General features: G+C 42.0%; 1 protein-coding gene across 1 annotated transcript in view; it reads left to right on the top strand.

Annotated features, from left to right (window-relative positions):
* mcama (melanoma cell adhesion molecule a) overlaps positions 1 to 22,202 on the top strand; it is an 80,285-nt gene that overhangs the window by 7,344 nt on the left and 50,739 nt on the right. Inside the window, exon 4 of the mRNA XM_040149975.1 lies at positions 19,547 to 19,704. Coding sequence (XP_040005909.1) covers positions 19,641 to 19,704 — 64 coding nt within the window. The 5' untranslated portion in view covers positions 19,547 to 19,640. The remainder of the gene's footprint in view (positions 1 to 19,546; positions 19,705 to 22,202) is intronic.

The raw sequence follows: 22,202 nt of genomic DNA, 5'->3' as shown, positions 1-22,202 counted from the left end.
TAAACAAGACTGGAGAGCAGCCGCGCTAACAGCCCCGTGAGGCTGTGCTCAAGCGTGCCAGGTCTTTGAGCTAAATGCCAACATCGTCATGCTAACACGCTCTCAGTGAAAATGTCAACATTGTGATGGGTAGCAGGTAGAATTTTTACCTTGTTCGCCATCTTAGCCTAGTGTGAGAGCGTGCTAACACTTGCTAATTAGCACTAAACACATAGTACAGCTGAGGCTGATGGGAATGACGTTAGTCTTGCAACCATGTAGTTATAAACCAAAGCATTTGGAAAATCCAGATCTTTGACCTGATGACGGCGCTAGAGGATCACCAGAGTCATTAGGATTCATCCTTGAGGAATTATGAATGTATGTGTGCCAATTTTTAAGACAATCCATACAATAGGTATGGAGACATTAGTCTGGACCAAAGTGGTGGACCGGCGTTGCCATCCACTGAGCCTCACCGCTAGCGTGGCTAAAAATAAATGCAGCATATGTAATACTTCTATTCCTACTACTACTCTTACAACTACTACTGATGCTAACCCTAATAATAACTTTATGTTCATAGCACTTTCTAGAACAGAGGTTATAACTTGATAAAATTTAAAATTTAAGGCTGCTGTGACTTATTGATTAAACAAAAACACAGTACACATTGGGACAGTGAAACAAATGTTAAAAAGTTGGTTCACCCAAACTTGCCCTTGTGGCTTCCATCCTTTCGGTTTTGTTTGTCCAGGATTTGAGACATCTGTCCCTGGGATTTCTGTCGCCACAAGAATTTAGTTTGTGGTAGTCGCAGCGTTGTAGAATCACATTTAAATATTCAGTTGCAACACATCGTTTTCCAGAAAAAGCGTCTCTGTTACTCTGCATAATCCACAGACCTCACGGTGAACCGCATTTATTGGAACCACTTTTTCCAAAAAATAGCCCCCGTGCTCAAAGTGAGGCCTGAGGATTATCTAGTGTAACAGACTCTATGTCTGTATGTCATAGTAATAGTAATAGTATGTGAGTCTCAAGTACAACCCTGAAAGCCAATACCTGATGCCATCAGGTAAATACTGGACCTGCAATCAGCGAGAAGAAACTGTCCTGAAACCACACTTAGGTCCATAGGTAAAATAATATAATAATATAATAACAGAAAATCTATCAGCTGTGCGTTCGACAGGGCCGGAGCTGAGAGAGCTGTAGGCAAGTGGTCTAAAGGAGAGGATCCACACTTGTGCGACCTTTTCCACATCTCTGAGGGACGGGAACTGTATGATTTTGGAGCTAGTTTTTAGCTGAAGAGAGCATGATAGTTCTCTAGAATTTCTTCCTAAAGTTGAGATATAAATCAAAGATCACACTCAATTTCCTGGTAATGCGATTGATGGAACAATCTGAAATCTAAGTGTAAACCAAAGGACCATGTCCACACTCCCTAACTAAATTGTTTTAAAACACAGAACAACAGCTAATTAATTTCATTAACAATTTATGATGTTGTTTAATGTCTGTTTACATTATTAGTGTCGTTAATGTTCCTAAACAAAGGATCAAAATGAAATGAAATGAGAATGTCTATTTTAAATCAGTAAACGAGACTCCGTTACACACGTGCGACTTATCAGGTGAAAAATACTGACCCTCCTTGACAGCAGGAGCGCTCAGGTGGTTAAAAGGTGGATTTTCAGAGAGTTCTGTGTGCATAAGGATTTGCAAAGTTGCCAAAACCCAATGAAGCACTCAAAATTTGGAGATCCAATGTTTTCCACACAACTGTGATAATGTGTTGATCCTTGTGAATATTTTACTTCCTCTTTTTTGTTAAGACCACGACCGCAAATCATTCTAAAGTGGACTAATTCATTTAAGTCAGAAAACAGAGACAAATGAATATTCCACAGCAAATACAGACAATACACACTGCAGGTCCTATATATCCATACAAATACACGGAGTCAACATTTACATACACCATCATACACGACTGCATCCCACTGAGTCCTTGACCCACACATAGGAAATATTCAGCCCTGAGGGGCTAAAAGATGAACAATGAAGTGGGTCAATAGGCCCACTCCCACACACACACACACACTGTGTGTTCTTGTAAGCCATATGGCCAATTTGGTGTGAGCCAAGAGAAAATTAATCACAACACATTTTGTCCTCCGTCTGATTGAATACAATCACCCTGCAACGTGCAGAATCAACACCCCGCGGCCTCCTGCAGTGCACAGTCAGCGTATCAGGTGCAGCTCGTTCATTGAACGAGTACATACGCAAGCGGTCCACTGTGAATCCCGGGAGCACGCACACGCACTGTCATTGTAGCAGTGCAGCTGTCATTTTGTGATGAAGTTTTGCAATTTTTTTTATTTTTTTTGGTGTAGTCACTTTTCTTATAACTTTTACTTCAGCCAGCTGCCAATATTAAAAAAATAAGAGCTAAAAAGAAATTACCCTGTTTGAAAAAAATAAAAATAAAAAAAGAATTGGCACAATTGGTATTTAGAGGTACAACACACAAATTGGGTGAAAAATGAAGGGACAAACCAGCATGACGTGTGTTGGTAATGCATTGACCCGACGAGCCTCCAGAGTATATTCAGTGTTCTTTGGCACAGGTCCCCAAGTCTTTGAACTCTACTGGGGAATGAACAAAGAAAGCTATGCACTCATCTGGCGTTGTGACGATGGTGGTGTCTCTCATAGGTGTGCTTCAGTGTTTGTGTGAAATTTTCTGAAAATCCAATTAAACTTAATTGTCTTTGCCTCAAGACAGCAAAATCCCCAAACTGACCCTACGGGTTTACAGCGGGACTGGAGTCCATCACAGCAGCCTGTCAAACATTTAAAAAACTTTAATGATGGATGGATTGGTTGCTTTCCAATGCGCTTAAGCTGAGAAGCTACAAATTGGGTGATATACTTAATGCAGAAATAAATTTTTAGCAGGTACTTACAATACTGAGCACTCCAGGAGAACAAGGGGCTGCAGGGCTGAAACAATCACATTGTTCACACACAAGCCCCCACTGTGACAAGTTTGAAATATCACATCACTCCTTGTGTTGCATTGTTAAAAAGCTTTTTTCTCTCCAACATCCTGTTTATTGCCTTTGTTTCCATCTTTTCTAGCACAAAAAAAGAATAAAAAGGCCTCCAAAGCCTCCATTTGCCACAGCTGTCATTGTTACTTTCACTGCAGCCATTGTCGGTGAATGCTGGTCACTGCAATTCCGGTTTCCCCTGGTTACCATCTCCCTTTTAAATCCCCATGTGCTCCCACGCTGAGCTGAGGTGTAAACAAGCAAATAAAACAAAGCAGCAGAGACAATACACACATTTGTGACCAAGGCTCTAAATAAATCGAAATCATGCTTCTTGCTCTTTCTACCATTAGAGCATTACGGAGCTTATACCCACGTTCACTCTGCAGATGAGGTGAAAGCAGGAATAAATAGGACAGAGAGAAAAGAGATTGAGAGAGCTTTCGTTAATGTTCACACCAAACATCAGTATAGAGAAAAAATGTGATCTCAGTGGCATGATTGTTGGTGCCGGGCAGGCTGGTTTGAGGGTTTCTGAAACTTCTGATCTCCTGGGATTTTCACGCGCAACAGGCTCTAGAGTTCAATCAGAATCGTGCGAAAAACAAGAAATATCCAGTGAGCGGCTTTTCTGCAGTCGGGAAGACGCCTTGTTGATGAGAGAGGGTCAGAGGAGAATGGCCAGATTGGTTGGAGCTGACAGAAAGGGCCACAGTAACCCAGATGACCACTCTCTACAACTGTGGTGAGCAGGAAAACATCTCAGACGGCGCAACACGTCCAACCTTGAAGTGGATGGGCCACAACAGAGGAAGACCAGCGTGTCAACATGGACCAGAATCTCAAAGGAATGTTTCCAACATCTTGTGGAATCCATGCCATGACGAACTGGGGCTGTTTTGAGAGCAAAAGGGGGGCCCTACCCAGTATTAGCACAGTGTTACTAATAAATTGCTCTGTTTTGAACTTGTTAGAGATACAGCTCTACTTCGACCAACTAAAACAGTTAAATGCTGCTTGTATTTTAGTGAGAATCTAACGATATTAGTGACCCGATCAAAAGAGCCATTTTTCAGCATTTACTACTGAAACTAATACTAATACCTCTTTACTTTTACTCAAGTAACTTTCAATGCAGACTTGTAACAGAGTATTTTTACACAAGTAAATGATCTGAATACTTTTTCCACCCCTTTGTCTGCCCGAGCCCATTGCCAAGAACATCAGTATCGGATGATTCTGCAAAACCCTAAGTTACATTTAGAGACAACCTTTCTCCAAGCCAAGTGCCAGCATTTAAAATAAACTCGTAAACCTGGATATCTACAATAGCAATGCAAAATTTAGCATGAGATAAACAAAAGTATATAAAATTACACATTACAGCGAATGCATTGCTCACTCCCCGTAAATAACACACCAAACAAGCCCCGAGTGTAATAAAACAGTATAAACTAAAGCTGGCAGCTGCAAGATCCCTCACACTATAAAAACCATACTGGCCAATGAAACCACAGGGCCACTGCTGTCTCACAGCTGTCTGTGATGCACAGGCAGGGTAACATAATTGTCAGCCCTGTGTCCGAGGAATTAGGGAACGTAATTGCTGGCTGGATTACGTTCAGAGACAACTTTTTTTTTTTTTTAATGAATGAAGCGCTATATTTATTAATTGCAGCAGATTTGTAAGGACGTGCATATCCTTTCGAATTCCGTTGCATATCCTCATTACGTTAATAGAAAATGTAATCCGTTTGCAACAAACCTTGCCTACAATACGTGTTTGCTGTTGCAGTGTAGTTGTATAAAAACAAAATTTCTAGGAGACAGGGTTGAAACTGAGCTGGAAAAAACCGAACCAATGGTAAAATAGTAGGACAATAGACCAGCACAAAAACGGAGATTATGATAAATGTAAAGAATAACAATTCCTTTCAGGTAACCCAATAATAAAAGGTTAAAGAGAGCGTGTGTTTCCTTGCAGCAGGACCACTAATAAGGAGAATATACAGAATAAGAATGAGTTGACTGTGTGAAGTCAATCCCACCAAAAACTGCAAGATGATCAGTGCGGATAAAAAACCCACAAAAAAAACATTCGGTTTTGACCTGCACTCGAAGGGAACCTTGTACCCTGAAACCGGCCCCCACCTGATTTTAAATGTCGGAGTTGTGGACACCGTGAATAGTTAGCACCTTTGGGAATACTACACACTTGAGTTTTTTATGTGATTGGATGATTGAATGGTTTAAGGTTAATGGTGTTAGCATCTGCACTTGGTGTTGCCAGTCAAGTTACAGGGGGCCAGTTTCAAGGAGCCAGTTCCTGACCCTGTGTAACATGCCATTTAATGCATAGTGAAGAATCAGTATCACACGTCAGTATGTGAGAGTGCAGTGCAGTGTTTTCAGCTTGTGAGCAGCTCCCCAGAAAAGAGCGGTTAAGCTCCGATTTCTTGTCCGCGGAGCTGTAAACAGCCCAAAGGGCTGCCGTCATAATGTGGCTACGGAGGGAGGGAGTTAAAAGCTGCCTTATCAGATCTGCCCGAAGGCTCCCGCTCTTCGATTCAGATGCTATTTCTTTTCTGAATACCATTTCACCAGGATTACTGAACATGTGTAAATATTCAAAAGCCACATCATTACAGCTATGACGGTTATTGTTAGGCAGAAACGTTCTGAAGCATTTGAACTATAACAGTCTTTATTATGTATTAGAGGAGGAGTTGGCCGTGGGTGCAACACTGGCTTAATATTTGGAAAACTGAGAAAAATCCTCTAGGTTTATATATTTTTGAAATGCACCCGTAGTATCGAACCCATTGAGAAATAACATCCAGCTCTGTAGCCTGTGCAGTTTTAGCCTCTTTTGGCCTCTTTCAGCTCGTTGTTTTGTATCTCTCACCCCTGCCCACAGACTGTATGGTGGCGTCTCACTGCTCTCATGACCCCCCACAGTATAAATACCCTTCCCACTGGTCTGTAGCACTATCTTGAGGTTACACTTTGCATTAACATTTGGTATTAATAAGCTTTCTTGTGATCTGAATTCTGCCCACATTGTGATTGAATTTCAACATGCAAATTAGGTGGTCAGAGATGGTGGACACAGGTGGACAGTCAAAAGCATCTGTAAGGCTACTTTTCTGTAGCTTTGCTGACTAGGCTGAAGTTACTTATACTTTAAGAAGGTAATCAGTCAGTGACGAAGCTTCCTATCTCTAGTGCTAAGTCAGCATGTGATCCTCATCTTGTGCATCCCAGCGGCCCCTCAAAAGCCTCCCAAAGCTACGCAGCTACAGGGGCTGTACGTACTTTTCCTTTTCCAACGAAAGGATCAGGGTCAAACCACACCTTCGGCTCTCCACACAAACAGATATGTAAAAACAACCATTTGTGGTTTAGCGGGAATTACATGATGTGTTTTTTTTTTTTTTTTGACAGAAATCTATCTGCGATAAATTCTATGCAGCTTCTCTATCTGTCACGTGGGTTGCCACACATGGTTGCTGAGCACAAATGAAGTGACAAGGTGAGGTGACAGCACCTGGCAGATGTTGGCCAAGAAATATTTCCAGTAAGTAACTCTGCCCAAAAACATACATTTTTACATCTCTCTTTCTGCACATATTGTGCAAATGAGATTCAGTAAGTTTATTAGTGAGCGCTGGAAGAGTAGTTTGGCTTTTTTTTTTTCTTCTTTTTTATTTATTTCATTTTGAACAAAACCAGGTGACTTGTATCGTTTTTCCGACCCAGTTTGGATGAGACCACGCCCACCTCCGTATGAGGAAAGCCTTGACCAAACGACCAAAGCCTCGGCCCTAACCTAAACCCCACACGGAGTTGGGGTGCGTTTCAATGATGGACGCATCCAGGCTGTTTTCACTTTTTCGATCACAACTACTTTGTAGGAGTTGTTGTACGACCACATTGTAAATCAAATGTGTTTGTTTCTCGAGACGGCCACACACAAAGGCGGAATGAAAAACTGGCCAGCAGAGAGAGGGGGGAGTGATATTGTTTCAAATATGGGAAAGGCCGCACATTTTCATACACAATTTGTTGTGTAACAAATGAAAAAGGAGAGCTAGAAACAGAAGCCCTGGTACCTTTTTCACCTCTGCACAGCTGACGAGTCGTGGCCTGACACGGGTGCGAATATCGGCCCATAGGTTTCAGAAAGATACAGTAATGGTCAGACACAGCCCTCCGATTCCACGTCGGAACGGTGAAGGGGAAGGAAGTTTTCTGAAGCTTATTCGACCATCCGACAAGAGTGTAGTGGACCCTTTTAAGCCAGGTTAACAACATCCTGACTCCAGCTCAGACCAGAAGGATGGGATCGACCTTTTCATCTCAGAAAGAGAAGGAAAGCAAATAAGCTTACTTCCCACGCTGTTGAACTATTCCTTAAATGTTGAATTTGATTATTATTGTACGATTGAATCATTTATATGACTGATGGAGTATGGGACAAAATGTCTCACAAGTCAAGGAAGATTTTTACCTACCGTGGCGTAGCACACACAGAAGTGGTTACAGTCTCTCCATTACGTGAGTAGAAAATAGATGGCACAGTCATCGACATCTTGTTAATGTAATCAGAGTAGAATGAATGTGAAGTGTGCTGTCTGCTGGTGATTAAGAGCTGCCCTGACACAATTTTGATTCACTACGTTCGGGAGCAATTGGCCACCTGGGTCCCTTGGACTGCTTTAACCCAAACCTGAATGGTGTCTACATGGAGTCCCGGCCACGCCTCGTCGCTCCCTCCCTCCCTCTGTGCCCTCGACGAGACACCGATGTGTCCGAGCTGAGGTGTGCCCGAGTGATTCATTAGTTCATTAAGGCGTCCTGTGGCCATGGCAACAATCTTTCCAAGGGGGTCAACGGTAACACGACAGTGCCCTTCAGGGCAAACTCTTGTCACAAGATCTGAACAATAGCAGGAGGCACAATCAGTTACCCCCTCCCCCAAAACATCAAGAGGTCCCGTAACCCATTTATGCCCTCTGCCTTACAAAAACGAGCACAAAGGTGCACATGCACACGCCTCCGCACGCGCGCACACAGCGCTACAACTATAATCTAATCAGAAAATTCCGGGTAGTATAGCTTATCGTTCTTCATATTGTCCCACTAAGCCTCCAGCCCAGGAAAATTTCACCACTGCTAATGCAAGTTGAAGGCACATGGTTTTATTTTTTGTGCTCCCCAGGATCCTTTCTATGTCTGTACGTGCTCAGTTAGTTGAAGTAAAAAAAAGTAATTCCTAAAAAATAAAAAAAAAATCAAATTATTTTCGTTGAATAATGAACACTATGGTTGTTTTTACTTTGATAAATAAATCATACATTTCATGTTTATTTATCCAAATTTAAGTCACTGCTTTAGACAAGTCAGCTGCCAATTGCTTCATTTTATCCTTAGACTTTTGTTTTTTTGCTAAAGCGTCTTAATGCAACCAACCAATTTCCCACTATTACCATGAAATCTATATTGTCTCGTATGTATAAACATATTTACCGGTAAGTAAAACCCTTACTTATTGATTTCTGCAATAATAACATAGAATAGATCCGGTCATTGTAGAGCAACTTGAATCTTAAACCAAACCAGATATGAGGATGACAAGGAATAAGACAAATACAGAGCCTGACAGGTAATACGGTTGAATTTTTTTTGATAATGATCCCTTCCAAGTCAATACCTTCTACGTTGACTGACTCAATTCATAAATTTGTAATGCAAATTGGTTTCCTTCAATAACTATCAAGTTGTTTTAGCAGAGGAATCTGAAGTCCCAGATTGTTGTGGCTGAAGTCTTTACATTACAAAATTCATATTGCCAAATTATTGCATTCAGTCCATTGACACCGTTTCTTGTTGTTCTCGTCTTTTGTCATTGCTGTCCCTGTTCTGGTTCCTATGCACACACGTACATAATGCAGCGCATAATAATGAGTGAAAAAGCAAAGAAATGCACGTACCTTTGCAACCTTTTTTGAAGCGGGACAATTCCCTGCATGCAGTTATGGTATAATAATGCACAACTTTGTTGGGGTTGAATTTTCATAACCGTTAGAGGTTGAATTAGATCTTTCTTCTTATCCCGTGGTCAGCTTCCACTTCTACTACTCCAACAATCAGGAGAAGATGTAGCTTAGTCACAGCCGAAACCAGCAGCCTTGCACATATGAGGGTTAATTTATAACAGCGATGAGTTCGTCACATCATAGGGTCCCTTCTCTCACGGCAATAAACATAAAGGGCATGGCAGCATACTGTACTGTACTGTGTCCAGCCAGGCAGATTTCATCACTTCACTCTTCTACTGTCTCCGGCCAAAGGCTGTCTGCGGGATGCATTGTGTTGCTAGATTATGAGCTTTGCTGGTATGATTTTAAACACATGGAGCTAATACTCAAGCTGGATGGTTGTTTGTTTGTTTTTTTGCTTTTTTGTTCGTTTAGTGCAATGCTATTTTCAGTCTGAATACCAGTTTAGACAGTAAAGTATAGTTAATACACATAGAATCCTCAATGATGTCGTTTCTGGCAGAGCCATCCTCCTGTTCCCGTTTGAAGGCTTATTAGCGTGACTGCTGTAATTTTCTTTAAGACACTGTAGACATAAATCTTTTTCCTATTTTAAAGTCTTTAAAATCCATTCGTCAGATTGGGGAGCATGTCCTTGCGCCCCCCCGGGCATTTTTTTGGTGAGTGACGTCCTTCCTTACATTCCCACCCCTCCCTCTGACAGAGTCTGTTCAAATCGTTGGACCTTGACTTCGTCTGGCACCCCCGTGGTGAAACACTCTGCCCCCAAACTGTGTGAGCAGAGCGGCCAGTGTGTGGGCTCACTTCAGGCTACAGAGACATGGATGATGAACTAAAGTACAATCTCCTGACTACTTCAAAGACTATTTTATGCCATTGGATGATTTTCCCTATGGGGGCCGACACAAGAGGACCATTTGCATTTAATTTCTACTTGGAACTCCTCAAAGCTAATACAGTTATACTCCTGTAGTATTCATGTACATGATACGCAGCATATACTGTATTTAATCCTCTGTTCCTTAACATGGCCTCCTTTTGAAAGGGTGGTGTTAGATGTAACTCTGATTTACACAGCAGCAGTGGTCATATGTGAGACTAAAAGCTTGTTTTGACTGTCGTCGATATGTTAAGATATTAGATGATGGTGATGATGTTGGAGGACTCCTTGATCTTACATATGAAGGTCGGGCAGGGAGGATATATTTAATGCACACAGGTTGTATCATGGGAAATGTAGGATCCAGTGCTTTTAGAGCTCAATCCATACAAGGAACTATTAGACCATCTCTGCTGCATCAATTTTGACTGTTCTTTTTTCTCTCTTTCCTTCTTTTTTGCTGTCTCACACAAGTCTCCCAACTTTATGGGAGTGCAATACTAAAACCTTGGACGAACCCCTTTAAGTTTATTTGTGGGCCTACTTCTTTTCTCCTTTGTCTCCAGAGTGCAGAGGAATGACAAAATGCTTATATGATTAAGTAGAGAAGCTTATTATCTCAATGGTAGGGTTCGATATTTAAAGCTAGAATTCTTAAGATTTCAGTCCTGGCTGTTTTCGCAACACCTGTGGTTACTGGTGTTAACAGCAAGCGTGTTTTATAGACTCCTCGAGCAGCTACCTTGTCAGAAACAAGAACAGATGAGCAACTAGTGAATCATTTTTACAGTGCAGCCAAACAAACTTACGTTGTTTCGGTAAAGTAAGTCAATAAGTGGCCCTTTTTTTCCCATCATGTCGGGGCACAGTAAAAGGAGCTGGTTTCCTTGCCGAGAAGTCCGAAGTGTGGGGGTGTGTGTCGCCTGCAGCTCGTCATATAACAGCTTACTTTGACTCTCCGGTACTTCTGGTTTCATTACTTCCTGTGTTATTTTAAAACTGATCTGGTGTCAGAAAGACAAAAATGAGCATGTCTTGCGTTGTAGGTACAGACATTTTGGAAGAATGGTCAAGGTCAGCGCTAAGGTTGGTGGCAAATTCGTTGCATTGCCGGCAGTGGCAAACTCTGTCAACAGTGAAAACAATGAAGAACAGTGAGGCAGTTGCAGGATGTAAATACTTTGAATGGAAATAGTATCAAAAACAGGGTCTGATTTCATTAAAACCTTGAGGATTATAACTTTGAGTTAAGATTGTTGTTTGTGGAACGGTTACCTTAGAAAGTTGACAGGTCGCCTCCCCCGACAACTGTCTTCCGTCAGGTCTGATTAAATGTGTGTACACAACATGCATGTATTTTAATGAAGTCTGACCATTAAATCTTCAGGTTGACACCATTATTTCTCCTCCCACGCCCTCTTCCTCTGCTTTCCAGCCGCACAACAGCGCCAGAGCTGGCTGGAATAAAGAGAAAGAAGGAGCGAAAAAAAAAGGTGAGGGGGAGGGATATAACAAAGAGGCACAGCTGATTTAAAATACAATAGAAAAAAGATTTGGCAGAGGGGAATCGTCTTTTTTGCTGCCTCTCCTCTCCATTATAGGGGAAAAGAAATATTTCAGATGGGGTTTGGGATTTTTGCCCACTTCAAAGATTATTTCACATGAGCCTCTGACTCCATTCTTATTTAAAACAGACTTTGTTTACAGAGGCCAGTGATATTCGTGTGGCCCAACTTTCATGTCTGGGAGCCGAAAATTAAAGAGAGAAGTATAGACTTTTACTGCAATATCGCAGCAGCCCCAGTCAATACGACTCCAAAACTGTCTCTGACTTCGGTGCTTCATTTAGCATTTTCATTTACTTCAGTTACCCAGTATAGAAATGAATGAACAATATTTACTTTCCTTGTCAAATCATTTTGAATAGTACAAAATAATGGCTCTACAAACATGACACCATCGCCATTGCCATTGTTTTACTCTACTACATGTTTTGTTTTCTGGTTGCATAAATGTGACACTGAAATATAAACTACACCTCCGACTCTTAACTCTCTGCCTGCAATAATAATATTAATAATGATAATGGTACAAGTATTTACTGTATACTAAGACTGACAGTAATGATTTTAGTTGTATAGCACTTTTTAAAATATTATGACAAAGTGCTTCATGACCAGGAGGGGGAAGGATGAGATGAAACAAAGGCATAATAAAGAATCAATCATATTCTACTAGACTGTTTGAAAAGTAGAAGTAATTTTTAAAAAGGGGGGAAAGAAACAGATCAGAGAAGGGTTTTAAGAAGAGACGGACTTGATGCCTTAGTACGCCTATGGTCTTCCAGCAAAAAGTTTTCAAAGTTCACTGAAAAAATCCAGTCAAAGTTGAGTTATGAGAGTACATGGCTTTTTGTGGTAACTCCGCAGGGGGGGGGGGGGGGTGGCTTGAGCAGATCCGGTATGTTATGCTCTCCTGGGGAAGCCCCTCTCCGATGGCAGGTGAAGAGACGTGGCTGGTCATGCCATCTGTCACGGACCTAGCGCATGCCTGTCCACACCCTCCCCAGGACAACCCTTTAGCCAGCAGTGAAATTACTTCAGTGCAGAGGGAATTGGGTACTTTAGATTGAAGCGAAAATGAGGGGAAATTTGCATAAAGAAGCAAAAGAGTAATGGGCCAGGATTTGGTGACAGCAGATCCCCAGTCAGGGAATTGCAGACGGAAATCTATGATACAGTGAGACTCCTTTTTCCTACCAACAGTCATCACTGATTTCTTCTTCACTGAACGTATTTTGTTGTTTAATTTGTTGGACTTGTTGGTTTGACCAGGGCACATGTAACTACAGCAGTCAAGTCAAGGGGAGACAAAGGCAGGGATGACCTTTTCGGTGTCAGCTTGGGATCAGAACCTATCCTGAAAACGGCATTATCTCTCTCTTAGTTATTTGATTTTTTTTTTTTTATAGGATCGAAAATCGAACCCTGATTATGATTATTTGATTATATTTCTTTTGTATAGGAGGGATGTATGGCTGGGTGTCATCTGCATAGCAGGGGAAATGCGTTATAATGTTACTGTCATTAAAGTTCATAATAATCCTACATTCATGAAAGATATGAACAAGAGGAAGCGTGAATATTGAAACAATAGCCGGGAATAATATCATTCCCCGAGGGGCACCACAAGTGAGGCCAACTCCTAAAGAAGAGGCCTCATCAAACACAACAGAAAGTGCTCTGCCTGGAGTCCCTGATGCCAACCGATCTATCCAACCGACTACAGCAGCGGCAGGTCAGGAGTGTCAAAGGCAGAACTAAGGAAATTACCACACTAAAAGGGATGAAGCTGAAAATGCATCTTGTTTGTGTCCAAACTAGCTGTTTCCGATCATTACAGCCTGGATATTTCCCTTGGTCTGAGCTGGTTTTATCCTTCTTTTTTTGCACTCTTATGATCACAAAGCTCAACACAACAACAAGTGGTTCACATGGACATATTTTTCTGTTTCTGTTGTCAATAGTGACTCACAAATGTCACGTGTTCACTCAGGCAAATGGTAATTCGTATGCTACTGCAGTGAGACCACTGATAAAAACACTATTTTTTGCTGCAGAGGTTCTGGTTGCATATAGCCTGCATCAAAACGTGTAAATGACAATTAACAGCTGTATTGTGTGTACTTCTGCGTTCAAAATGAGTGATCAGTGACAGAGAGTTAGAAAAGTGGCTTCTTAGTGCTACACAACACTAATGTCATCATTATGGAAAAGGTTTAGCTCCTCTGCCCAAATTACAAAACAGGAACGGTGCGTTCAGATGTATCTACTCTAGGGAGCATTCCTGAAAAGCTCAATAATTTTAGATGCATACGAAGTCAGTGGAAAGAGGAGGCGAATTTGCCCAGGTGGCTTAAATCCAGGCAAAGTTAAAAACGTTTTAGCTTGACTGAAAAATTTGTGCAAGTCAATCTGTTTCATAAATTCACAGAGACAAAGGGGGAAAAAAGAGCATCTGGAGAGAAAGAACCGGCATCACTGGCGAGTTTTGAGTTTTTTCGAAGGCACAAACACTCAGGCACACTCCTGCAGACACGTTGTTGGATAGCTTACGGCTAAAATTCGCGCAGTCGGTACATTGGCTGTTTGGATCTAAGAAACACAAATGGTCCAGGGGGGGTCATATTTTCACAAATGTCACAAGATTAAAAAACATGCTACATTATCTGCCTGAACTCACTGTAAGAGGAGCAAAAGTGCTTTCAAGCGTTTAATAACAGCTGTTGCGGTCCATACTGAAATTCTTAAGAATGTTAAAAATGATCACGGTAATGGTAACGCTTTATTTCACGGGTCCGTAAGTCAGAATTTATATCTCCTGGAGACAGAACCATATAATTCAATACTTATTATAGGTCAAATAGTGACAGTCAGTTGGTACACTTCCTATTATTTCTAAATAATAAGCTGGCAAAGCCTTGAGACTTTGAGACAATAATAAATGAATGTGTAATAAATATTCTCTTTGGTTTAAATAGAGTCATTTCTTTCATGGAAATTCATCTGGAAGTCAGTAATAAATTTATAACACAATTTAACTCAGCTAACTGAACCAACTAAGATCAGTCTCAGAGCTTTGTCCATAACTTTCCTGTGATTAGTGTCAAACTACATGGTTCTCTCCAGAAGAATTTTAAGAAATTATTGGGAAAATATTGACCTGTAAAATAAAGCATTACCAAAGAAAATCAGTTAGACAGAAAGTAAAAATGTTGAATGGTGCAAGGTTTTATGCATCAAAAGGGACGTGAGCTTAAATTTCTGCAGGAATGTGGTAATGTGGTAACTAGGGCATGCTTTAGGGTAAGGAGGAAAGAGCCTGGCATTAACAAAAGAGAGAATGTGCGGGCCAACAGTTGCACTTTTTCTGGAGGAGCCCAGTCTCATGAGTAAGGGGTAGATAGATTTCATAAGAGAGATGGTTTCCTCCAGAGTGGAGAGAGCTTGGCTCCAAACCAAAGCAAATATCCCCTGATATGAGGTGCAAGACACATTTTTACACGTATGTGCAGCTGCTGCCGTCCTCTTTTCAGCATGAAGCTCGTATTTGGTTCATTTCGATTTGCACAAATGCTGATTGAGGTATGATTCATAAAGGTGTTAGCCCAGTACAAAATCAAGAAATAGGGGTCAGTCTGTCAGACAGGAATGTTCACTAATGCTCAGTAACAGTGGTTCCCAACCTGGAATCCAGACTTCTTACCGTGTCCTAAAATAAACCTCAATGGTCACAAAATGATTAAAGGGATTATACAGGGGAAAAAAATGTAAATGTCTGTTACACAAAATTATGTGACAAATTAATCTTACTCCAAAGGCCCTACTAGCTTTTTCAGGGCACTCAACTGTATTTCAGTCTCCAGTGGCGAATGAGAATGAACAAAGTTATGTGCTTTTAAAAACTTTTGTTTAATTTTTGCCTTTTTGTTGTGAAATACTAAATACTTCCTACTCTTCAGGGCTCGAACCAGACCACAGGCCCACATGAGGGCCAAGGGCAAGGCCAAGTAGAGATTGCTTCATTTGAGGAACCACTGGGTTAAAGTACATTTGAGAAAGGTGTATTTTATCTCTACATTACTCCAAGTCGACCTGGAAGAAAAGAGAACAAACGTTTTGTTTTGTGTCACTTTAATTTCTTCTCACTGTGACAAAATTCACTTTCAACAGAGCATTTTCCCTGACACTGCACTAGAAACTACATCTGTAAATCCACATCAAATTTACCACAGACAAGATACAGTAGGACTCATCAATCACAGCCTCCAAGGTCATTTAATTTCACGGCATGATTGTTTCACCTACTTAATAACGATAATCTGTAAAGCGATCGTAAAAAGCTCGCCTCGAGCTGTAGGTTTGTAGCAGCCGGTGACAAATCCAGCTTATCTGTTGAATACATTCGCACACTGAAGAAGTAACAGTTGTTGAAGTAGGTGATGATTGATAGACGGAAGTGACCGTGTACACGGCATCGGAGTCCACGGTGTCCGCCAGAGGGTCACAGTTTCACAACACGAGTGCCCCAGAGACGGCACGCTTTTGAAGCGCTCCCTGGTAAACCTATAGTGGGCTGTAAGTGTTCTGCAACCACAAGATTTTTGTCTCCATGTCTAATGCCTGTGCTGTGTCCGCGGGCTCATGTATGACGGGGGCCGGACAGCTGGCGGACCCACTCCGGGAAGCTTTTCCTGCTGCAGCTGTCAGCCAAGGTGACTCTACATTCATTGATGAAAACACCAGAAGCCTTCTCACTTTACTGGAAGAAGTCCAGTGTATCTAACCTTTGCTCAGTCCCCACCCTGAACACTGTATTGTGTGTATTTTAGTTTATTTTATCCCTGATTTATTCCAGTGTTGAAAGACATGCTATTATTAATATTATCTTAATTGCTTTTTAGTATGATGACTATTAATTATAATATATATTTCCTGCAGAAAATGTGTGGGGGCGTGTTAAAAACAACTGGAATTATTAGAAAAACTAACACTTAAACAGTTGCAAGGGTTTTTCATACTACTAGACCATCAAAAGCGGTTGTTATGGTCTTCATTGGTGACTTGCTGATTTATAACTCACCTTATGATTTCTAAGATGGCCTAGATAGTTTGCGGTTTACACCTTGGTAGGAGAAGTTCAGTTGTAACATTCACACACCAACTTTAAGTAAAGTTTATTTATGTTGCAAATTTATAGATCAGACATCTCAAAATGCTTCACGATACAAGACAAAATAAATACTTAAAATAATGATAATAAGTCAAATAGATATAGAAATAAGTGAAAGATGAAAATGGCTACCAGTGGGCCTTGAGCTGCATTTTACACATGTTGAGAGGTCCAAAGTTTAAAAGTCACAACTTCAAAAGGCACATAGTCTGCTTTAGTTTTAGGCCTGGAGCGAGGTACAGCCGAAAATCCCTCTGTTAGTCGACCATCACCAACCATGCAGGGCGCTAAAAGCCAGTGTGTCCCTTCTAGTGAAGTCGTTTTTATCAAAACTGTTCAGCGTTGAGGTCGCTAACCGTATCCCCCCGTAGCTCGGTTAAGACTGGTCAAATCCATATCGGTTTTACATTTGCTATCATAAAAACAATGGCTGATACGGCTGAGTGACATCACTACAACTCGCTTCTGATTGGTGGATAATCGAGGCCTTACAGACCTTCCCGCTGTGTTTAAACTGAATCGGTTCTCCCATACTACTGACTTTGGCAGGTGGCGGTACCACGTGTAGTGATACTATAATGGAAGAAGTGATGGCCGTGGTAGTGGTAGGATTTGTAGAAGTGGTAGGAGTCATAGTGAAAATGTGATGATAACAGTAGTATTGGTGGTCGTCCTTTCTCGTGAGAAGTTCAAGTTGCAGTAGTTGTAGTACATCAGTAGAAGTTGTTGTATCAAAACCAGTAAATCCCTGTGGAGATCGGTGTCGGGACTTCCTAAACTGGTTGCTGTCTCCGCCATCAGCCTAACAAGCAAACAAACACTAGGCGGTTGTCTCGGCAATCGCAGCCAAGTGTCAACGCTTAAATCCACAAAAGTGAGAGCGACATGAGGACGGTATTTCGCGGTTAGCTCGTTGCCATTTGCATGTTTTTTTTTCCACTGTGACCGGCTCCATTATTGTTATGTAAGTTAATCATTTCTCCCTGACAGTCTGTCTGTTTGTTATCTGCCAATATGTGGGTGTGTGCTAAATGAATTTGACACGTGGGCATTCAGCGCATTTTAGTATGAGGTAGATGAAGTGGAGAGGGAGGGCGGGGATTAGTTTAGGTAACATGTGTACTTGCTTTAGGTCAGGGTAACCTTTAAACGTGCATGAAAAGCAAAAGCAGGGAACGCTGGATTATGCTGAAAAATGCAGTTCACTCTGAGCTGCAGAGTAAGGAGTGTAAGTGGCAGAAGAAGTATTCTGATATCTTACTTAAGAAAAGGTAGCCAAAGGTTCCAAAGTTACAAAAGTAAAAGTACTTGTTAATCAGATTGTTTTATTACTGTATTATTGTAACTGATGTGACCAGCATTTTGAAGCTGTAGCTGTTTGAATGAGCTCATCTGGACTGTTTTATGCTGTACACTGTGAGGATGTTTAGGTGTACATCTGTAAGAATCGACTGGTCCTTATAATCATACTTTAGACACTGATTGTATGTTCGTATGTAAATCTTAATTTGTCAATAACCATGGTGGTAAAATAAATGTAGTGGAGCAAAAAGCACAATGTACGCCCACAAAATGTGATGACTTGGAAGTATAAAGTAGAATAAAACAGAGGTAATCGACTCAAAAAGTGAGGACACGTCATAGTTGTACTCAAAAAGTGTCTTGCCGAAAGTTAAATGAGAGGATCAACACCGCTCCTGCGTCTGCACCGTTGTTAGCATCGGAAGTTAATTATCCTTGAACAGAGCGAAGCGAACCGCCTGCTGGCCGCAGACACTAGAGTGGTATCAGTCCCATTTAGAAAGCAGTAAGCACATTTCCCAAAATGTCGGATGATCCATTTAAGTGCATAAGCAGCCTCAGTAGGGCCCCCTTCCCCTTTCGATACACCCATTGTCACACCTGTAGAAATAGCCGAATCAACAGGTAAACCCATGAATCTGTAGTGGTAATGAAGTGTTTACAACGCATTCAAGAAAGTCCGCATAACCTGTGTGACGCTGTCACCATGAAGAAACATTGTACGTCACGGCTTTCAGGTCTTTACAGGACCCGGGGCACGAGGCAAAGGTGGTTTTATTCGCAGGGTTAAGGTGAAGGGGGGGGTTTCCAACAGGCGCTGGCCCAGTCCGTTCCGATGTAGAAGTAGCACACTAGAACTTAAAGGGCTCAATTCATAAAAAGGTAACCGCAGTGCTAACACTGAAATCTCGGGATGAGAAACCTGCTCCACTCTCAGATTGACCTGCTCGTCTCAACACGGGGTGTGATTTAAGAATGATCAAGTCTTCTGGTGCTGCTGAAAAGTTTACTAGCCTCGGCTATTTCTGTTAACACTGCAGTCAGGCCAATAAAATGGAGAGGCTCTGCTCTGGTTTTAGGTTCAAAAAAACCTATAATGGTAATGGCGAATCATCTCTGAGTACCAGGTTTTCACGCCATTTTCCGGGGGCCCTCGCCACACACACACTTCCACACCCCCTCCAAAATTAGATTTCAGACTGGGGCGTAAATGGACTTGCAGTGTGACCGTTAACCGCCTCGTAAACGCAAACAAGGTGTCCCCGTCGAACTGAAATCAGCGGCCGGGCCGTGTGGTTCAGGCCAAAAGGTGTGGAGGCGCGATAAGGTGCTTATTTAGCCACGGCCGAGGACTTTCTAATGAGAAGAAATGTATGCTGCGTGAATTAGGAGAGGTTAAAACCTGATAAGCGGCTACCACCGCGGACATGAAGCCCCACAATAGGACCCCGCCAGACTGAGACTTTAATTGAGCTCCCTCCCTCCCTCCTCCTCCTCCTCCCTCCTCCCCTCCTCCCCCTCCTCAGTCTCTCCTCCGGGGCTGCCGGCGAACTTCACGTCGACGCACCACTTCAGCTCAGTTCACTTTGGCCCGGATACGACGAGCGAGCGAGCGAAGACATGGCTTTCCTCCGCGGAGCGTTTCTGCCGCTGTTCCTTCACATCTGCCTCCTCGGCTGCAGCGGTGAGTTGAGCCAGACCACGGGCGCTTCTTTTTTCTGGGGGGGGGGGGTCGTTGGGTGTCGTTTTTTAATAGAAAAGTTTAGCGAAGGAGGGAAGCCGCTGATGCGAGTTTGAATGAGAATACTGCGTGTGGCTTTTTCTTGGATGCTCCAACCAAATGTTTCTGACATTTTCAAGTTTTTTTTGTTTTGTTTTTGTTTTTATTTAGCTGACTAGTGCAAAGTTTTCCCCAATTTAAGTGTCTTTCTGTGCCTGTTTAGTTTGCTCTTCGCTCCAGTTGTCAATTCGAAGGCTAATTTACATATATTGTATTAAGCTCACGCTGAATTGGGGAGTGCTTCCACAAATTTGACAAATTTCAATCATTTGTTTTTTGTTTTTTTTTTTAACTTATTTCTTTGATGTTTTCGGTCGAAAGTCTCGCCGTTGCAAATTCATTTGAAAGCGTAATTGATTACTGCGCAGTTGAAGCTGTTAAGGGACCAATTAACCGACCAACGCGGAGCCTATCCGGGAGCTTGGACGTACCGTACCTTGACATGTGTGTGTGTTTGTTTTGTTTTGTTTTTGTTTTTTTCAAGGCCTGTGTCGTGAACTTTTTGTGCGGCAGAGTCTGGATAAGTTATTAAAAATTGTGTTTAATGCGACCGCCGCGGACATCTGAAAGCCCACAGCGAGTTTATGTGGACCGCAGGACCCAACTCAGCGCAGAGTCCCAGTTCCCTTGGCTCGGAGAGGAGCCCGGTCGTTTTCTGAGGCTCCGTGATGTCTTTTCCTCGGTTTGACCCGACAGCAACAGCAGTGGGATGGAAGAGGCTGGTGTTACACACAGGACAGAGCAGTGGGACACTGGCCAGTGTGTGTGTCTGAGTATCTCTTCCACTCTAGTCATTATGAAGACCAGTCGGAGTTTACCTTTAGATTGTGGCATTACCTCAAGGTTAGCAGTTGTTTATGTGCACGTTTAGTTTAAAACTGCCACGAAGAAGTATTTTCATTCTGGATTTCATCCGCACATTGCTTTCTCAATTGATCCAATACTGAAAGATGTCCGTCACAGTTTCCCAGAGCCCAAGGTCACGTCTTCAAATGCCCCCCCCCCCCTTTTACAGCCTTTTAAGGTCCCCCTTTTCTCTAACTTGCATTGTTGATATTCCGACGCATTGCCTTAGTGAGTCTGCCCTTTGAGACGTACCCTCTTGAACTGTTAATTGCTTTGAGATGTTGTTTATCACCCTGGGTGGGTTGGATGGTCAACCACACCCATAAAACCTGTCAGCCCATTGGCGTCTGTACAGTATATGGGTGTGGTGTCCATTTTTCAGCTTTTTCACCTGGCGAAGATCCAACTTCGATCGAAAGCTTGGCTTTTTTGAATAAATGTAGTGGTGTGGAAACGGCGAGACAGTGTTACTTTTTTTCCATTGATATTGTTATTTCCGACCAACGGTCCAGAACGATTCGAGACTCAGTTTGTAACGATGTAAAGCAGAGAAACACGGTAAATGGTCACAATTAAGTAGCTGGAGCCAGAGAATATTTCACACCGTTGCTTGAAAATTGGTGACGCCATTAATCTGAAGCCATTCATTAATCTAAACAGCAGCTGATTTATTTTCTGCCGACCGACTAATTGAGTAAAACAACTAATCGTTTCAGTTCTAATTCAGTTAATGACTAGATAACATAAGTTTAGGGAAACATTAGTTGAGGGGTTGAAGCCACTGATGTTATAATGATAGGTAATCACAGACAGAACAGCACTTAGCTACTATTTTGATATTAATAGCGATATTATTCGTGTGAGGTCATTTTTCAAGCAGAAATGCCAGACATTCACTGGTGTAGCTTCTCCAATGTGCAGTTTTTTTCTCAGTTTCCCGTCATCAACTGAATATCTCTGGGTTTTTAGTTTGGAGTTAGTTTAGTTTTGTTGAGTGGTGCAGTGTGTGTCCTCTAACCATCTCATTTGCTGGTACTGGGGTTCAAAGCTCCCTTGGCGACGGAGGGCCAAGTATCACAAAATACCTCAGCTTTGTGTTGCAAAGCTAGTTATTAAATGAGCAAATTGTGCCCACGCGCTTTCTTTCTTCGAAAGTGAACTACAAGGTAGCAGTGTACCCTCTGGGTCTATAACACTGTATTATAACGTTATTGACAAAATCAGTTTCCCAATTGTATGTGGGTTGATCCCCCCCCCACCCACCCCTACACCCCTACACCGGTAAAAGCAGACATCATGTTCAGTGATGGATTACCCAACTCAAGCAAGCTTTACTGTACATAATTAAATGGAAACCTTACTTCTTCTCTGTGTAGCATCTCACAACAGGACAACACTCACTCTGTCCTGACCTTATCCCTCTTTTTCTCCTAAATCCCTGTTTTTTACTCCATCAGCCTTGTCTTAATTGGGTTACTTCTTTTTAATCCTCATCTACCCTCTACCTCCTTTGGAGACGGAGTAAAGCTGTCTGTTTTTGGATTAGATCATTGGCC

The sequence above is a fragment of the Xiphias gladius genome, chromosome 17 (assembly GCF_016859285.1).
Source record: "Xiphias gladius isolate SHS-SW01 ecotype Sanya breed wild chromosome 17, ASM1685928v1, whole genome shotgun sequence".
Lineage (NCBI taxonomy): Eukaryota > Metazoa > Chordata > Actinopteri > Istiophoriformes > Xiphiidae > Xiphias > Xiphias gladius.
The sequence above is the reverse complement of the archived record's forward strand: the minus strand, read 5'-3'. Positions and strand labels throughout refer to the sequence as shown.